Below are 19,458 nucleotides of genomic sequence, written 5' to 3'. Positions count from 1 at the left end.
CACTGTTGTGTTGTCTAGCCTGGGTTCTGAGCTATAAACCCTCATCCTGGTGTTTCGCATGCAGGGCGAGGAATCGGTGTGTGTGCCGTCTATCGGATGGACGTTAAGACGGGAGACCCGTCTTGCAGCACTGATGTGTTGGTGGATGTTAAATATATCCCAAGGTGTCTTTCATGAAGAGAAGGCGAATTATCACTGGCACTCTGAACAAATTACAAATAACCCGCCCTGAATGACTCCTGGAAAGGTAATGCCAAACCACCCAGGATAACCATTGCCCAGGAACTGTTTTGGCAAAACCGACGATCTGCCAAGGTTATGGCACATTTGATTGATCCACAATTAAGACTTTTCAAAATGTGCATTACAATATTGGTAAATGATATTAACCTCATCATTACAATATTGGTAAATGATATTAACCTCATCATTACAATATTGGTAAATGATATTAACCTCATCATTACAATATTGGTAAATGATATTAACCTCAACTTCCGGGTTCGGTTGCGAGAGGACGCTGGCGTTGCATATTCGCCGCTTCTCCGACTGGATGGATGTACAGGGTCTGCTTCTACCTTTCTGACCTGACATCTCACACCTGTCCTGCCTTTTCACACCCGCACGTGCCGCGTGTTCTCCGGCTGGATAACGGAATCTGCTTTTGATGGTACGGAATACGGAATTCGAAAGGCCCGCTCCCGTTGATTGTGGCCGTGGCCTTGTTTGCCGGTGGCCTTGTGGCCTTGTTTGCCGCTGTGGTCTTGATTAGCGGCTGCAGTCGTTTGCCGCTGCGTTTGCCGCTGCGTTTGCCGCTGCGTTTGCCGCTGCGTTTGCCGCTTTGCCTCCTCGACCTTGGCCTCGTACTCGTCCCTTCGCTCCTGCCTGGCATGGCTCTGAAGTACTCCGCCGCAAGGCTTCTTCTGCTCAATACCCGCTCCACCCCATCATGCATCTCTGCCATCAAATCAAATGGACTCCTCCGACGACCCAGGTACATTCACCGTGGCTCCGGTCGCAAGTTTGTTTATTTGCAATCAGGTCACTCCATCCCCGTCCTCTGGTCGGCTCAGCGCACTCTCACTCTTCGTCCCAGCGCACCTGGTCACAGCAACCCACACGATCGCACCTCTTGCCTACGAACCCTGGCTAAATCACCTGAATTCATCCCTGCTGTTCAAAACAACATCAAGCTCACCCTGTTCAACACCCGGTCCCTCAACAATAAATGCCTCATCCTGAACGAATACATCCTGGATAACAAACTGGACTTTCTCTGTCTCACCGAAACCTGGCAACAACCTCTGGACTACTACACACTCAACCTCACCACACCCAATGGATATTCCTACGTCAATAAACCACGCTCGGAGGGCCGAGGTGGTGGAATTGCCGTTATCCACCGTCAAGACATCAAGACCAACCTCATCTCCATCTCATCTGCTCCATCATTTGAACACCTGGCTTTAAAACTCTCTGGTCACACGCAGTCAGTCATGGCTGTCGTCTACCGCCCTCCCAAACCACACCCATCATTCCTGTCTGACTTCTCCTACTTTCTGACCCAGCTATGTTCCCTCTCCCCCTCAATCCTCCTCCTTGGTGATTTCAATATCCACATGGACTCCACTGACTCCACAATAACCACTGACTTCACTGATTTACTCACCTGCTTTAACCTCACTCAACATGTCGACTTTCCTACCCATATCCGTGGTCACATTTTGGACCTTGTCTGCTCCACTGGATTAAATTTGCACCATCTCTATGGCTCCGACCTCACCCTCTCTGACCACTTAGCCATCACTCTGACCATCAACATCCCCGCCCCAACACCAAGGCATTATCGCACAATCAACTTCCGTAAGCTAAACGCTCTTTCACCTACCTCATTCTCATCCACCCTCTCTGAAAAAATGTCCACTTCTCCCTTCATTGACCTCCACACCCCTTCCGACCTCACTGACTACTACAACCACACTCTCTCCTCCTGCCTTGACCAGCTTGCGCCTGTAAAAACCAAAACAGTTTCTTTCACCCATTCTGCTCCCTGGTTTACCCCTGAACTCCACCTGATGAAAACTCGTGCTCGCCAACTTGAAAGACACCGCAATAAAACGGGTCTCACAGTTCACTCCCAAGCCTACAAGGACCACATACAACACTACAAAGATGCCCTCTCCCGCGCCCGCTCTGCCTACTACTCTCAAATTATCCACTCTGGCTCCGGAAACCCAAAAGCACTCTTCTCGACAATAAACAAACTCCTCCGCCCCCTGAACACCACCACCCAGTCATTCACAGTAGACAACTGCATCTCCTTCCTCTCTTTCTTCCAACGCAAAATTGACAACATCTACAACAGCTTGACCACCGCCGCACCCGCTCCCCCTCCAACCACCTGCCCCCCCTTGTCCTGCCATCCCCTGTCTCGGTTCTCCCCAATCTCTCCTACTGACCTCTCTGAACTCCTCATAGGAATGAAAACTGCCACCTGCACTCTTGACCCCATCCCCTCCAGCTTTGTCAAAGCCTCCCTCCCTGCTCTCTCTCCACTTATCATTGCAACAATAAACTCCTCCCTGTCTACAGGCATCGTCCCACCTTCCCTCAAAATTGCTGCTGTTACCCCCATTCTAAAAAAACCTGGTCTAAACCCTGACACCCTAAACAACTTCAGACCCATCTCCAACCTACCCTTTCTGTCAAAAGTTTTGGAACGCGCTGTAGCCACTCAACTCAAACATCATCTCTCTGCCAATAACTTGTATGAAACATTCCAATCCGGATTCCGCTCCAACCACAGTACTGAAACTGCTCTCCTCAAAATCACCAACGACCTTCTCCTCTCCTCTGACGCTGGCAACCTCAACATTCTCGTCCTCCTCGACCTCAGCGCTGCCTTTGACACCATCGATCACACTATCCTCCTCACCCGACTTGAATCCACCTTTAACGTCACCGGCACTGCCCTCTCTTGGATTAAATCATACCTCTCAGATAGATGCCAGTTCATCTCCATCAATAACTGCAAATCCCCCACTGCTCCCCTCCCCCAAGGTGTCCCCCAAGGTTCAGTTCTTGGCCCCCTCCTCTTCATCCTTTACCTGTCCCCGCTCGGTCACTTAATCCGCCGTCATGGTCTCCAATTCCACTGCTTCGCCGATGACATCCAGCTTTTCATCTCCACCAAGTCCGTCTCCACCGACACCCACTCTATCCTGACAAACTGCATCACTGAAATAAAATCCTGGCTTCAAATCAACTTCCTCAAGCTTAACTGTGATAAATCTGAAATAATCATCATTGGCCCAAAAACGCTCACAAAATCCACCCATAACTTTGCCCTCAACATCGACGGTATCCCAGTATCCACCTCCCCTCACATCCGGAATCTTGGCGTCATCTTTGACCAAACCCTTTCCTTCGACAAATACACTAAACAGATCACAAAGTCAGCCTTCTTTCACCTGAAAAACATTGCCCGTCTCCGCTCATCCCTCTCCTCCATGGCTGCAGAAACCCTCATCCACGCCTTCATCACCTCCCGTCTGGACTACTGCAATAGCCTCCTCTATGGTTCACCCTCAAAAATCACCAATAAACTCCAATACATTCAGAACTCCGCTGCCCGTCTACTCACTCATTCCCGGACCCGTGACCACATCACCCCCGTCCTTTACAAGCTTCACTGGCTCCCCATCCCCCAGAGAATCCAGTACAAAATCCTCCTCTTGACATACAAAGCCCTCCATAACCTGGCCCCATCCTACCTGGCTGACCTCCTCTCCAGACACACTCCCACCCGCAACCTCCGCTCTGCTGGTACCAACCTCCTGACCCCCTCCATCCGGACCAAATTCAGATCCTGGGGGGACAGGCCCTTCTCCATCGCTGCTCCCACCCTCTGGAACTCACTACCTCACACCATCAGAGACTCCTCCTCACTCACCACATTCAAAACATCACTAAAGACCCACCTGTTCAACGCTGCATTCAACATTCAACCCACAGCATTTAACCCCTGACTATCTCTTCTCCTTCTCCCTCCTTTTGCTTTAAATATTTCCCTATTGATTCTTGTCTTGTCTTTTTGATTCTTGTCTTATATATATGCCGTATATCGCTGCTGTTTGTTTTCTTGATTCTTGTCTTTTTGCAATTGTTGTTTTCATGTATTGTTATGCATTATGTTTTCCACTCTGTCAAAGCGCCTTTGGGCTTCTGGAAAAGCGCTATACAAAATAAATGAATTATTATTATTATTATTATCATTACAATATTGGTAAATGATATTAACCTCATAATTATTATTTATTTTTTTAAAAATATTAACCTCATCATTACAATATTGGTAAATGATATTAACCTCATCATTACAATATTGGTAAATGGGATTAACCTCATCATTACAATATTGGTAAATGGGATTAACCTCATCATTACAATATTGGTAAATGATATTAACCTCATCATTACAATATTGGTAAATGATATTAACCTCATCATTACAATACTGGTAAATGGGATTAACCTCATCATTACAATACTGGTAAATGATATTAACCTCATCATTCTGTTACGTGGTCCCCTCGGTGAATACCTGGTCTCGGTGACCCCCGGACCGTGAGAGGAACTTCGCCAGAAAGCTGTATTAAATATGCGCTTTCGCCACGCAATCCATATGAATTTCACCCCAGAGACAACTGACGTTCAAGGATATATTTCAATGGGAATGACCATACAATTGCAATGACACAACCACGGAGATTTTCCCCGAGCAATCAACCATATACAACCATCAACAATTCCCAATTCACAAGCACTTTCCTATGAGTAAGATGGCCATCTTATATACGTGTGTCCCGGTGAGTACTCACGACACCCTTTTGGTCTCGGTCCCGCACAATGTCTCTGGGCCCCTCCTGACCAAGATGATGGTCGCCGTCACCGCACTCGGGCGGTAGAACGAACCCCGGGTGGACGTGTTTCCACCGGGCAGGTATCGTACCAGGCACCGTGGCTGCAGCCCCTCGTGGCCACGCGAGGCGGATACGGTAAAGCAAGCCAAACCCCACGCCGCTTGCAAGGCGGGTTAGGCCCCAACGTGCGACCCGCACGCGTCTGTTTGGACGGTGCCGCGAACGAGGCCAGGCGCGGGGTCGATGCACGGCCCCACGTCAACTTGCCGTCTCCACCGGGCAGGTACAGGTCCCGGTAATTCCTCTCGCCAGACAGGCTTCGGATCGGAACGCCGCTTTTCCACGCAGCGCAAGGTCGATCCCACCTTTTGTCGGAGCGGGGCGAGGAAGAATAATACTCGTCCTTTTTTCCTCGTGTCTTTTTCTCTTCCGTTTCCGGTCACTTCCGTTTCCGGCCACTCCCTCAGAAGGGCTCCTGACCCTCCAACCACAACAACTACACAACAACTTAATATACTACACACGGATAAGCAAAGACCTGAATGGTAATTCACATACATTCACATAAATATGTAACACTCCCCCCCTTCAAGAAAGAAAGTTTGAACCCAGCGAAAACTTTCTTTGCCGGCCAATTTGGAGAAACAAACCAGATAACTCAACCCCCCCCCCCACATTATCCGTTCCCCCCGGGCACAGTTATCACTTAAAAATAAAGCAACCAAAATTTCACCACAACCCCTCCCGATTACTCCCTCTGGACTAAGTACCAACAACGACCTTGTCCCTGCCAAATCAAACTCCATCTCATGACCCTCTGACTTTGACCGTCAGTTTCTTGGGAATGAAGGTTAAGGGGTTGATCAAAGATCCAAAGTTAAGCAACTCGATAGCACTTTTTCCGGGAGGCCAAGCCGAGTATTCACTACATGGATGCCTTTAGGAACGCGGAGTTCACGGTTAGTCCGTGCAGGAAAGTTCTCTACATGGGCGCCTTGAGGAACGTGGAGTTCACGGTTAGTCCGTGCATGAAAGTTCACTACATGGACGCCTTTAGGAACGGCGTTCACGGTTAATTCGTGTAGGAATCTTGGCTCGGCGGCTCCGCCGCCTTCAGTGCTTCAACTTCTCAGAACTTCCCTAATAATTAGGGTGGGACCACTGGTCCCTGTAGTCCCATGAATAGCGGTCTCCTTCTCGGCCACTACCAAAACTACCGCCCAGTTGTCCTCTCCTGTAGACCTCTCGACGCCTACGAAATGCCTTCCCTACTGTTATGGTCCGACCCTCCAAATCCTTGCCATTCCACTTCTTCTCTGCCTCTCTGGCGTCTTTTGTGCTGGCAAACGTGACAAAGCCGAACCCTCTTGACTGTTGCGTTTCCCAGTCTCTTACCAACCGCACTTCCACCAGCGGCCCATATCTGTTGAAGACAGAGGTCAGAACTTCTTCCTCTGTTTTGAAGTTCAGTCCCCCTACAAATAACTTGGCACTTTGGTCGCCATCCCGAGCTGGTGTGGTGTTATTTTCCCTGCTGGGCTCTTTACCAACCCTCAGGTTACCATAAACTTGACCCCCGGCCAAATCATTCCCGATAACCACAGATACACCCTCTACAGGAAGCGTGGCTTGTAAACCGACGGTGACCGGTCCTGACACCAAATCGGACTCCAACTGGATGACCTGAAGGGGAGCACTAACACCGCCCCCGATCCCCTGTAAACGAACACTATCCCCCGTTGCCGTCTCCTCGGACCATGGCAAAATGCCTTCAAGCATTAAAGATTGATGGGCCCCTGTGTCCCTCAATATCCTAACCGGTCTCCGGTTAGTCGAGGCTCCATCCAGTGACACAAACCCCTCTGAAATAAATGGTTGGTAACCCTTTTGATGGCGATTTATTACGCTAGCCATCGCATTCGGAGTTGTAATAGTCGGACTCCGCTCTGGGTTGTCCCTTTTCATGAGGTAACAACTGGACATCAAGTGTCCAGGTTTCTTGCAAAACGCGCAAGTAGGCCCGGAGGAAAAACTCGGGGTCTGCCTCGGGCCCCCCGAACTATAAGTTTGTCTTGGGCCCGCATCCCTCTGATTTCGAACCGGTGGGGTATCATAGTTGTCCCCATAATCATCTCGAGGCCGCCGCCATGTATGGTCGTTCTCCGCACCTGCTGTTCCCCACCTCCCCTGCGGAGATCTAGGCGAGGAGTTAGGTTCGTGGACCCCTATTCGGTGGGTTAAGGCATAATCATCTGCCATGGTGGCTGCGTCCCACAACTTTGGTACCTTCTTTTCCTGCAGGTACACTTTGATGTCCTCGTGGACACACTGCTGGAATTCCTCCACCAGGATCAAGTCCCGCAATGTTTCGAAGTCTTTCCCGACTCCTTTTGACTCACACCACCGATCAAACATGTTTTCTTTCACTCTGGCAAACTCCACATGGGTCTCACTCTCCCTCTTCCTGGCATTCCTGAATTTTTGCCTGTAAGCTTCCGGAACCAACTCATAGGCCTTGAGGATGTGCTTCTTCAGTACCTCATAATCTGCACATTGGTCCATTGGTAGCGCCGAATAAATTTCCTGAGCTTTCCCCACCAGCACACTTTGCACGAGTATGGTCCAGGCCTCCTCCGGCCAGTTTAATTGTCGAGCCACTTTCTCAAAGTGTGGGAAAAATTTCGCGACTTCCTTTTCACTGAACGGTGGAACCAGCCTCACATGTCTGCCCACATCCCAGGTTTTCTGGTTAGGTGTCGATCCCGTCAGCAAGGGTGGTGCCTCTCCCCGTTCTCTCATTAACTCCAGCTCCTTGAATTTGATTTCTTGCTGAAGCTCCATGTCACGTTCCTTTAATTCCCTTTCCGCTTTTCTCTCCTCTGCTTCGAGGTCCCTTGCAGCTCTCCTCTCCTCTGCTTTTCTCCCTTCTAACCTTTCCTGGAGTTCTCGTTCCACTCTCCTTTCCTCTGCTTGTTTCTCTTCTCTCCTCGCTTCTGCTTTCCTTTCTTCTTCTGCTAACCTTTCCTGGAGTTCTCGTTCCACTTTCCTTTCCTCTGCTTGTTTCTCTTCTCTCCTCGCTTCTGCTTTCCTTTCTTCTTCTTTGATCCGTTCCTGGCTCCGTAATTGCAACTCCAGTTTCCGGAGCTCAACGTCTTCTGGTTCTTCGGGTAGCCACTCCCAGGCTAACTCGTCCCATGTTCCTAATCCCACCATAGATTGTATCACCGTGGCCTGCAACTCTGCCTTCCTCAAATTAGTTCGGACCTCCAAGTTAAAATGTTTGGCCAATTTCAAGAGGTCCGACTTTAGCAACGCTCGGAACTGTGCCTCACTCGGGGTTACCCCAAAGTTCTGTGCCACAAACGCCATGGTGCCTATCGTTAACACCTGTTAACCTTCACCCAAGACTTTACCCCAATTTCTCAAAAAAAAAAATTGCCAATTAATAATTAATTAATAAATTTTAATTAATAAAAAAATTATTATTTTATTATTTTATACAATTTTAAATCCCGGACGTAGCCCCAATTGCGAAACCGCAAATCGTAATCCCGGACGAGCCCCCAATTCTGTTACGTGGTCCCCTCGGTGAATACCTGGTCTCGGTGACCCCCGGACCGTGAGAGGAACTTCGCCAGAAAGCTGTATTAAATATGCGCTTTCGCCACGCAATCCAGATGAATTTCACCCCAGAGACAACTGACGTTCAAGGATATATTTCAATGGGAATGACCATACAATTGCAATGACACAACCACGGAGATTTTCCCTGAGCAATCAACCATATACAACCATCAACAATTCCCAATTCACAAGCACTTTCCTATGAGTAAGATGGCCATCTTATATACGTGTGTCCCGGTGAGTACTCACGACACCCTTTTGGTCTCGGTCCCGCACAATGTCTCTGGGCCCCTCCTGACCAAGATGATGGTCGCCGTCACCGCACTCGGGCGGTAGAACGAACCCCGGGTGGACGTGTTTCCACCGGGCAGGTATCGTACCAGGCACCGTGGCTGCAGCCCCTCGTGGCCACGCGAGGCGGATACGGTAAAGCAAGCCAAACCCCACGCCGCTTGCAAGGCGGGTTAGGCCCCAACGTGCGACCCGCACGCGTCTGTTTGGACGGTGCCGCGAACGAGGCCAGGCGCGGGGTCGATGCACGGCCCCACGTCAACTTGCCGTCTCCACCGGGCAGGTACAGGTCCCGGTAATTCCTCTCGCCAGACAGGCTTCGGATCGGAACGCCGCTTTTCCACGCAGCGCAAGGTCGATCCCACCTTTTGTCGGAGCGGGGCGAGGAAGAATAATACTCGTCCTTTTTTCCTCGTGTCTTTTTCTCTTCCGTTTCCGGTCACTTCCGTTTCCGGCCACTCCCTCAGAAGGGCTCCTGACCCTCCAACCACAACAACTACACAACAACTTAATATACTACACACGGATAAGCAAAGACCTGAATGGTAATTCACATACATTCACATAAATATGTAACAATTACAACAACAACAACATGCATTTTAAAGGCCATTTTCCCTGCAAGAGCGGGTTAGCCTTGCGGTCCCCATGACAATCTTCTCCATTTTGCCCTATTTTCTGCATCTCTCCTTGTTAACCCCCTTGCCCGCATTTCTTCTTCCACCATCTTTAGCCAAGTCTTTTTCGGTCTTCCCCGTCCTCTGCTTCCTTCTACATTCATTTCCATCACTCTTCTCAACCAGTCACTTTCATCCTTCCTCAACACATGACCAAACCATCTCAACCTGTTCCTCTTCACAGCATCAATCACAGGCTCTATTCCCATCATCTTTCGCAATTCATCATTTGTCTTCCTCTCTCTCAACGATACTCCACACATCCACCAAACCATTCGCATTTCCACCCTTTCCAACCTTCATTGCTGCTCTACGTTCATTACCCATGTCTCGCTCCCATAAATCATAACACTTCTCACACATGCAGCATACACCTTTCCCTTCAGCTTCAACGACACTCCCCTCATCATCAGCACGCCACCCAGTTCCCGAAACTTCTTCCATGCACATCTCACTCGAGCAACCGTTGCCGAGTCTGATCCACCTTCTCCATTCAGCATGTCTCCGAGGTAGCAAAATGTTTTCACACCTTCCAGCTTCACGCCGTCTCCAAGATCCAACTCAACATTTCCTCCATCTGCAGCTCCCTCTGTGCACACCTTACATTTGAATGTAGCTGCCACACTGGTAAATGACCCTCTCAGACCACTACATTTTTGATGAACCCACTCAGCGCACATTGTACATTGAATGGAGTTCACTCCGACACCCTTCCTGCACACAGCACACGGCCACTTCCCAGTTCTTTCAACCTCACCACATGCTTTACCACTTGCCATCACCTTCGTCTTTCCGATATTCACCTTCAGACCTTTTGTCTCCATACATTCCTTCCACGTGTTCATCTTTTCCTTCAGTCCATCCATACTTTCCGCAATCAACACCAGATCATCTGCATACAACAACTCCCACGGTAAACCCTCCTTTATGTTCTGAGCCAGCACCTCCATGTTCTGAGCCAGCACATAATTAATTAATTTGTTAATGCATCTCAGTCGCCCGCGACCTCTCCAGCGCGGGCGTCGAACCAGTTCATTCCCGGTGCGACCGGGCCGAGTATCGGCCCGGCCGTGGCCGAAGCCGTTGATTCCGCCGTAGCACGCTAACGCGTAGGCTCGCGCGTCCCTGGGCCGCCGGGGCTCCGCGGGTGTCCTACCATGCCCACGTCGCCATGTCTCACTGAATAAGAGAGTCAGACGTGGTGCCCGGGGACGGAGTTCGCTGTCTAAACATGGTAGCGCTAGGCCAGTGGGACGCCGGGACCCACGTGCACTCACAAGTTGTTCTGCGCGTGGGCGGCAGTATCAGACCGGGGCGCCCAAACGCTCCCCGGCTAAAGTTCATCCTGAAAGCGCCCACATTGTGCGGACAAACCCCACCAAGTCGAGGGCCACGTGGTCAGGAGAACCTCGTCCCTTCCGGTCACACTGTGCCTATCGGCCGGCCTCGAAGACCGAAATTGTGACTATGTCACCCTATAACCTCATATAACTATAACCTCATCATTACAATATTGGTAAATGATATTAACCTCATCATTACAATATTGGTAAATGATATTAACCTCATCATTACAATACTGGTAAATGGGATTAACCTCATCATTACAATATTGGTAAATGATATTAACCTCATCATTACAATACTGGTAAATGGGATTAACCTCATCATTACAATATTGGTAAATGATATTAACCTCATCATTACAATATTGGTAAATGATATTAACCTCATCATTACAATATTGGTAAATGATATTAACCTCATCATTACAATATTGGTAAATGTGATTAACCTCATCATTACAATATTGGTAAATGATATTAACCTCATCATTACAATATTGGTAAATGGGATTAACCTCATCATTACAATATTGGTAAATGGGATTAACCTCATCATTACAATATTGGTAAATGATATTAACCTCATCATTACAATATTGGTAAATGATATTAACCTCATCATTACAATATTGGTAAATGGGATTAACCTCATCATTACAATATTGGTAAATGATATTAACCTCATCATTACAATATTGGTAAATGATATTAACCTCATCATTACAATATTGGTAAATGATATTAACCTCATCATTACAATATTGGTAAATGACATTAACCTCATCATTACAATATTGGTAAATGATATTAACCTCATCATTACAATATTGGCCAACCCTGGTGTTGGGCTAGCGGCTAGGGTGCCGGCTTAGGATCCGAGGATCCTGGGTTCGAATCCCGGTCGATCGCTGAATTAACGCCAGGGGGGTTGACTCAGCCTGTTCATCCTTCCGAGGTCGGCAAATTGAGTACCAGTTCACTGGTAATTCCCTGTTTGTCGTTAAAGGCGGCAAAAAGGGTTGGCGTCAGGAAGGGCATCCGGCCGCAAAACATTGCTTCAAAAAGGGGACCAAAAAAAAAACAACAACAACCACGGTCCCCGAAAAAGGCCAACCCCCGCTTTGCGGGGTAAAATGGCCTCTAAAGGTGGTTTTTTATTTATTTATTACAATATTGGTAAATGGGATTAACCTCATCATTACAATATTGGTAAATGATATTAACCTCATCATTACAATATTGGTAAATGATATTAACCTCGTCATTACAGTATTGGTAAATGATATTAACCTCATCATTACAATATTGGTAAATGATATTAACTTCATCATTACAATATTGGTAAATGGGATTAACCTCATCATTACAATATTGGTAAATGATATTAACCTCATCATTACGATATTGGTAAATGATATTAACCTCATCATTACGATATTGGTAAATGGGATTAACCTCATCATTACGATATTGGTAAATGGGATTAACCTCATCATTACAATATTGGTAAATGATATTAACCTCATCATTACAATATTGGTAAATGGGATTAACCTCATCATTACAATATTGGTAAATGGGATTAACCTCATCATTACAATATTGGTAAATGATATTAACCTCATCATTACAATATTGGTAAATGATATTAACCTCATCATTACAATATTGGAAAATGATATTAACCTCATCATTACAATATTGGTAAATGACATTAACCTCATCATTACAATATTGGTAAATGATATTAACCTCATCATTACAATATTGGTAAATGATATTAACCTCATCATTACAATATTGGTAAATGGGATTAACCTCATCATTACAATATTGGTAAATGATATTAACCTCATCATTACAATATTGGTAAATGGGATTAACCTCATCATTACAATATTGGTAAATGGGATTAACCTCATCATTACAATATTGGTAAATGGGATTAACCTCATCATTACAATATTGGTAAATGGGATTAACCTCATCATTACAATATTGGTAAATGATATTAACCTCATCATTACAATATTGGTAAATGGGATTAACCTCATCATTACAATATTGGTAAATGATATTAACCTCATCATTACAATATTGGTAAATGGGATTAACCTCATCATTACAATATTGGTAAATGATATTAACCTCATCATTACAATATTGGTAAATAATATTAACCTCATCATTACAATATTGGTAAATGATATTAACCTCATCATTACAATATTGGTAAATGGGATTAACCTCATCATTACAATATTGGTAAATGACATTAACCTCATCATTACAATATTGGTAAATGATATTAACCTCATCATTACAATACTGGTAAATGGGATTAACCTCATCATTACAATATTGGTAAATGACATTAACCTCATCATTACGATATTGGTAAATGACATTAACCTCATCATTACAATATTGGTAAATGATATTAACCTCATCATTACAATATTGGTAAATGACATTAACCTCATCATTACAATATTGGTAAATGACATTAACCTCATCATTACAATATTGGTAAATGATATTAACCTCATCATTACAATATTGGTAAATGACATTAACCTCATCATTACAATATTGGTAAATGGGATTAACCTCATCATATTATACTCTCTAGCACTCTCTTATTGATGTATTCCCCTCTTGCACTCCAACGCTAACAGGCCGTCACTGGGCTAACGTCTCTGCAACACTGGTGTCGGGGACAGTCCGGCAGTGGAAGGAAGGGACCATGACGGGTGAAGTCTTTTATGCAGGTAATCAATTCATTAGCTCCGCCACAAAAGGTGGACGAAGGTTAGGTTTTCACCCCTGTATGTTTGTCTCTCTGTGAGCACGATAGCTCAAAATGTTGTGGATGGATTTGGCCGAAATTCGGTGGACAGGTTGGGTGTGTGACGAGGCAACGCTCAATCGATTAGATTTTGGTGAAGATCTGGATCAGAGAATATTTTAGTGATTCTTCACCATTGAGAGATCGGGCCAAAACCGATGTATAGCAAAATATTTCAAAAAGTTGTGGACGGATTATGACAAAACTTGGTGGATGAGTTGGGTTGGTGACAAGAACAAGCCGATTAGATTTTGATTGAGGTCCGAATCCAGATCGAGCATATCAGTGGGATACAAAACATGAACTGTTCAGCCAGACAGAGGTATGCGCTCTTCCGAGTGCCGTCCTCGTTTATTTATGCCCTAACTTTGAATCATTGGAATATTTGCATGATCTGTTTTCTACTTTTGATGTGCACTTGCATCTTGTTAACATCAGTATGGAGACATACTAGAAAAAAAATGGCATAACGATATTCGGAAAATTTCCTGATTTGCGAAAGGCTTAGTTACTGACCCCTCCCCTCTTTCACCACCTCTCATGGAGGGCTTGATCGCAAATAAATTACTCTCGCACACCTGTACTTTTTGTGTCTCTCCTTCTACAGAGAGCGGAGACATTGTTTTCATCATTCTCTCTTTCTATCAAATACAGGCGCACACTATTCCTATATTTATGAGCCAAATGTCTTCAAATTTGGCAGGAATGTACCTTAGTCCAAAAATATCCAGACCCCATTAAAAAAAATCCATTATCCCCTATTTTCCGATTTTGATGGGTCAAAGGTGAAACTAAATATCACAAATCTTGCCTTTCCATTTCCTTGTACGAGTCAATAGAGATTGGTGTTGTGGGTTGATGGTGAATCGGTCTTAAAGGATGATGTGGATATTTTCCACACCTGCCTGCCCCAGCTTGAAAACTCGCCTGCCCAGTTCAATGCAATCATGCATTCCTTATCACGTTATTGGAGAAATGATGATCATTGATTGGCTGAATGAATGAATGAATGATCGTTTTTGAGGCCATTTTCCCCGCTAGAGTGGGGGATAGCCTTGCGGGCCCCATGACAATCATGGTTCCCTGTTTGAGGCAATGTTTTTATGGCCGGATGCCCTTCCTGACGCCAAACCTTAGTCGCCTCTTACGATGCGCAGGGATACTATGTACCTATTCTAAATCGGGGTACACACCGGGATAATTCATCCCAGCAAGCTGGTACTCAATTTGCCGACCTCAGATGGATGACAGGCTGAGTCAACCCCCCTGGCGTTAATTCAGCGATCGACCGGGATTCGAACCCAGGATCCTAGGATCCCAAGCCGGCACCCTAACCGCTAAGCCAACACCAGGCAACACCAACCGCTAAGCCAACAGATTGGCTGTCACATGCAATGTTTTTGCCCAAATACCGCTCAACCCGAGAACGATCTCCCCAGGCTTCCCAGACCTGCCACCTTCATGTTTTCAATTACAAACACCCAGCATGACATCTATAACAGGGCCTGTGCCATGCTGAGCGAGTGATTGTAGTGCTAAGCGCTTTACCAGCCATTGAGTTTCCCCTTGGGTTTACGATAAACAATTTGTTTTGTTGTGTAGTGCATGTATTTGACTGTGCAGCAACGATTTCACCGAAACTGAAGCAGAATACATGGTGCATCGAATACACCAGTAAATAATTTGGGGTCACTAGCGCACGTGTTGTGCAGCACAGCATCATTATCCAGGATCGCTGTGCTTCCAAGGCCAATCTCTCCTTGAATGACGTTTTCAAATGACGTAACATCTGAAATAGCAAATTCTGAGATTATTTCATCGGGAAGCCATTTGAATTGTTCAAACATTTGAGAATTCGTAATGGTCGATGTATGGTGAAGTTGCATTCTACCCCTGCTAGGAGATACCGTTTGGCGTGCTTCCGGTGAAGCTACGGCGGAGCAGTGGGTTGCGGGCACGTGGATGGTGGAGTACAGTCATGGGTTCGTGCCGCTGCTGCTCATTACTTCGCTCGCAGAAAACCTACTGACCGGCTTTGACCTGCACTCGATATTCTACATGTTGCGTGCCTACACCCGTGCACTGCATCTCGAATCCATGTCTGCCCTCCAAGATGCTGGTTTTGCTTAATGGGGTCACAAAGGCGTACCGTCGTGCTCTAACCCGGGACACACCAAAACACTTTAGCAACAATTCTGTCTGTGTATTATGTTTGGGTACATATTATTAGGGAAAATTGGTGGATGAATCAATTATGTTTACCCATCACAGAACGAGGGGAGGGATGTTTATATGCCTGGGAAACCAGTTCCGCATCGATGCAATGCATTAATGCTCGTCACATAGCAACTGGCATGTGGTCAATAATCGTAACGTGTGATAACCTTACCTCCTGCATTTGGAGATGTAATGTATTTATGATTGCAGGTGGGTGTGTATGTATTACTGGCAAGATGATTTTTAATTGCATCAAAATGTTGGAGCAGCACTAGCTTGGAGATGGATAGGGACGGGGATATGCAAGCTGAAGCAGGCGGAGACGATGTATGAAGGACGATAAAACAACCACTCAAAGTTGACCCTTCAATTTAAAAAATAAATCAACCCAAGCCAATGCAGACTTGAATAAACGATTTTTATCGAGCATTGTGAATACGTCAAAATTCTGAAAACCCGATATCGATCGTCCTCCCATACCCAGCTTGACGAGAGCTTTTTACATACTCCGTTACACAACACGGCAAGAAACGATGTTGATTATTCCTTGATTGTTTGCTGCTCCGTAAAGCTGTGTACACTGGCCTTAACTGTGAAACATTGTGCAATTAAAACCGAAGCGTTTAACATGCTGTGAAAATGCTCTTCTTTATGCCAGGCGTGCGAAAAGGGATGAGACGTCCGATGGAACGCCGAGGGAATTGGAGGTTGGTGCTGAGATACCTACAAGTTGACTTCCTATTGAAACACTCACAAGACTTTTCATTTCTTCTACGGTCATTTGATTTTGACGTACCAAACTTTTTACAGAGCGTTGGTGCTGCCGAAGCATTTTCTTGGCAAAGATTATACTAGGTGGCTTTCCATTGCCTTCCTAGCAGTGTTTGTTAGTGCTCTCTCCTATTAAATGCTCAGTGTCAATCGAGGAACCAGCACGTACCATTTTGACCCCGTGGGTGAAGCGCAAAGTGTGGTTAAAAAATAGTTGGTTCACTCTGTCTGTCTGTCTACAGGCGTCATCCTATGATTGAGGAACTACTTAATTTCAATTGAAACTTGTATTTTGAACACTGGAATATAAACCTGCAGTCTAGCAAGGATTCTGGATCCAAATTTGGCAAATTGTATGGAATCTAGTCGTGAGTGTGCAATTGCTTCAGCCTGTCTGGCAGGCAAACAAGACTTAAATCATTCTAAAAATATTTGGCAGAAAAATAAACTTACTGTTTTCAGGGATGTCATAAAGAACACAACGACAGGTACGAATAAGTAATTTAACGTGCTAAATGAGGTGGTGTAAAAGAGCGGTAAACCTCCGATTCAATTTTTGTTTTCTACATCGTTTAAAACTTGTATTTTATTTAAATTGAATTATATATTTGAACACAGGATTGTAGAACACAAATCGCATTGTTTGCCCTTCCCCAAAACTTCAGTTTAGGAGTACTTGGGAAAAATTATACACCATCTCGACCAATCAAATTTGTTGTGCAGTCTGAGAGTGGAATAACAGGGAGACTCATATAAAAATGGCGGTGCCTAGAGATGCAACGACAGAGATAACTTTGTCCAAAATATTGTCATGCGATTCCCCTTGGTTAATACTGGGAGAGTCATGGATAGCCAAAGCCAGCTTTAACTCCAAAGGTGTTCAGTTCATTTGCGGACTTTATCTATGCGAGGGAAGAAAGGGGAGGAAGCTGAAGCGCTTACCTGAGCGATCCTTCTGGGCAGTCTTCAACCTGCGGAAAATAACTCACACGAAAACGGATTTAAAATGTACAGAAAACAACGAAAGGATTTATTAAATAAAATGCCGGTAACAAGAAAAACGCGACGGTAAAAATAAATTCCTAAATGGAGCGCTCCCTCACCAGACTTAGAAACACAGACACAGGGGAATATAAACTGGATAAAATATAATACGTGTGGGTTATTGTGGCATTTAGCTCAACTCACTGCCTCGTCAGCAATCGTCCAGGCCCCAGCGCGCAGTCTTGACGCGACTCCGGCGTTGGCGGGAAACCGCTCGTCGTTTGGCGTGCGCGCACAAAGTCAGGCCTCCGTTCTCTTTGCACGCCAAAGGATGGTTTCAGTAAGAGTGTCGAAGGCCAGAGGTGAGCGAGAGGCAGGAACGTCAAGGGACAAGAGGAAGATGTGAAAGGCGAGGAAGGGCAAAAAGCAAGAGCGCAGGAGTCCAGGGTCAGAGAGCAAGAGGGCAAGCGAAGGCAAGAGCAAGGGGGAAAATGTCGGTCCTCCAGTTCTTTTAACGTCAGGTCGTGACATCATCAGCGCTTCTCCACCAATCAGCACACCACTTCTTGCTCGCCTCTGACGTCCTCGGTGGTCCTTGCCAATCGGCGCTCGGCTTCCACCTCGGCCTTCCTTCCACCAATCAGCGGGTAGCTTCTTGCTCCACCCTGGCCAATCATGAGTCCCTTTTACTCCGGCCTTCCCGTTGGTCAACTCCCGCCCAATAGCGAGTTGCTTCTTGTTCCGCCCTGGCCAATCACGAGTCCCTTCTTACTCTGACCTTCCCGTTGGTCAGCTCCCGCCCAATAGCGGGTTGCTTCTTGTTCCACCCTGGCCAATTATGAGTCCCTTCTTATTCCAACCTTCCCATTGGTCAAATCCCGCCCAATAGCGAGTCGCTTCTTGCTCTACCTTGGCCAATCACGGCTCCTCGGGGCGTGTCTTCGGCCTGCCTGTCTTCCGTGGCGCTGTAGCTGGTGTGTCCCAAATGGCTATGCTCAGAACTGGCTTCCGGTTGGTTTTATGGTTATTATTTAGTGCAATAAATGGACATTTCTCACTGGTGTCTATGGTGCAGTGCCAAAAGAGCCAAAGGATAAATCACATAGGGTAAGACATACAAGGGATAATTTATCCTTATCCCCTAAGCTAGTTAACATTCCCCGCCCCCTCGTGACGGGGACGAAGATGCACCTTACTCCGACATTCGGTTAAACAGAACTTATTACATGGTGATGGTTCTTACCCGACATCCGGAGCATGATACCAACACAAATCTACCTGACTCTACATATCACTACCCCACAAACATAACAATATGTTTAAGTGCATCTTTTTCTCAAAGATCGTTTGAAAATCGTCAGTTTATCCGAGAAGAGATGGTAGAAGGCTTCCTACAGTGCATTCAGAAAGTATTCAGACCCCTTCACTTTTTTCACATTTTGTTATGTTGCAGCCTTATGCTGAAATCGTTTAAATTCATTTTTTCCCTCATCAATCTACACTCAATACCCCACAATGACAAAGAGAAAACAGGATTTTAGAAAGTTTTGCTAATTTATTAAAAAGAAAAAACTGAAATATCACATTGACATAAGTATTCATAGCCTTTGCTATGACGCTTGAAATTTAGCTCAGGTGCCTCCCCTTTCTCTTGATCATCTTTGAGATGTTTCTACACCTTGATTGGAGTCCACCTGTGGTAAATTAAATTGATTGGACATGATTTGGAAAGTCACACACCTGTCTATATAAGGTCTCACAGCTGACAATGCATATCA

General features: G+C 45.9%; 1 protein-coding gene across 1 annotated transcript in view; it reads left to right on the top strand.

The window, feature by feature from the left end:
- SIGMAR1 (sigma non-opioid intracellular receptor 1) overlaps positions 1-16,552 on the top strand; it is a 32,534-nt gene extending 15,982 nt beyond the window's left edge. The window contains exons 3-4 of the mRNA XM_068102366.2: positions 13,539-13,631; positions 15,609-16,552. Of these exons, the coding sequence (XP_067958467.2) occupies positions 13,539-13,631; positions 15,609-15,838 (323 nt within the window). The 3' untranslated portion in view covers positions 15,839-16,552. The remainder of the gene's footprint in view (positions 1-13,538; positions 13,632-15,608) is intronic.
- The last annotated feature ends 2,906 nt before the right edge of the window (positions 16,553-19,458 follow it).

This window comes from Myxine glutinosa, unplaced genomic scaffold, assembly GCF_964187855.1.
Source record: "Myxine glutinosa unplaced genomic scaffold, kmMyxGlut1.1 SCAFFOLD_802, whole genome shotgun sequence".
Lineage (NCBI taxonomy): Eukaryota > Metazoa > Chordata > Myxini > Myxiniformes > Myxinidae > Myxine > Myxine glutinosa.
Note: the sequence above shows the minus strand (reverse complement) of the source record. Positions and strands in the feature narration are given on the sequence as shown.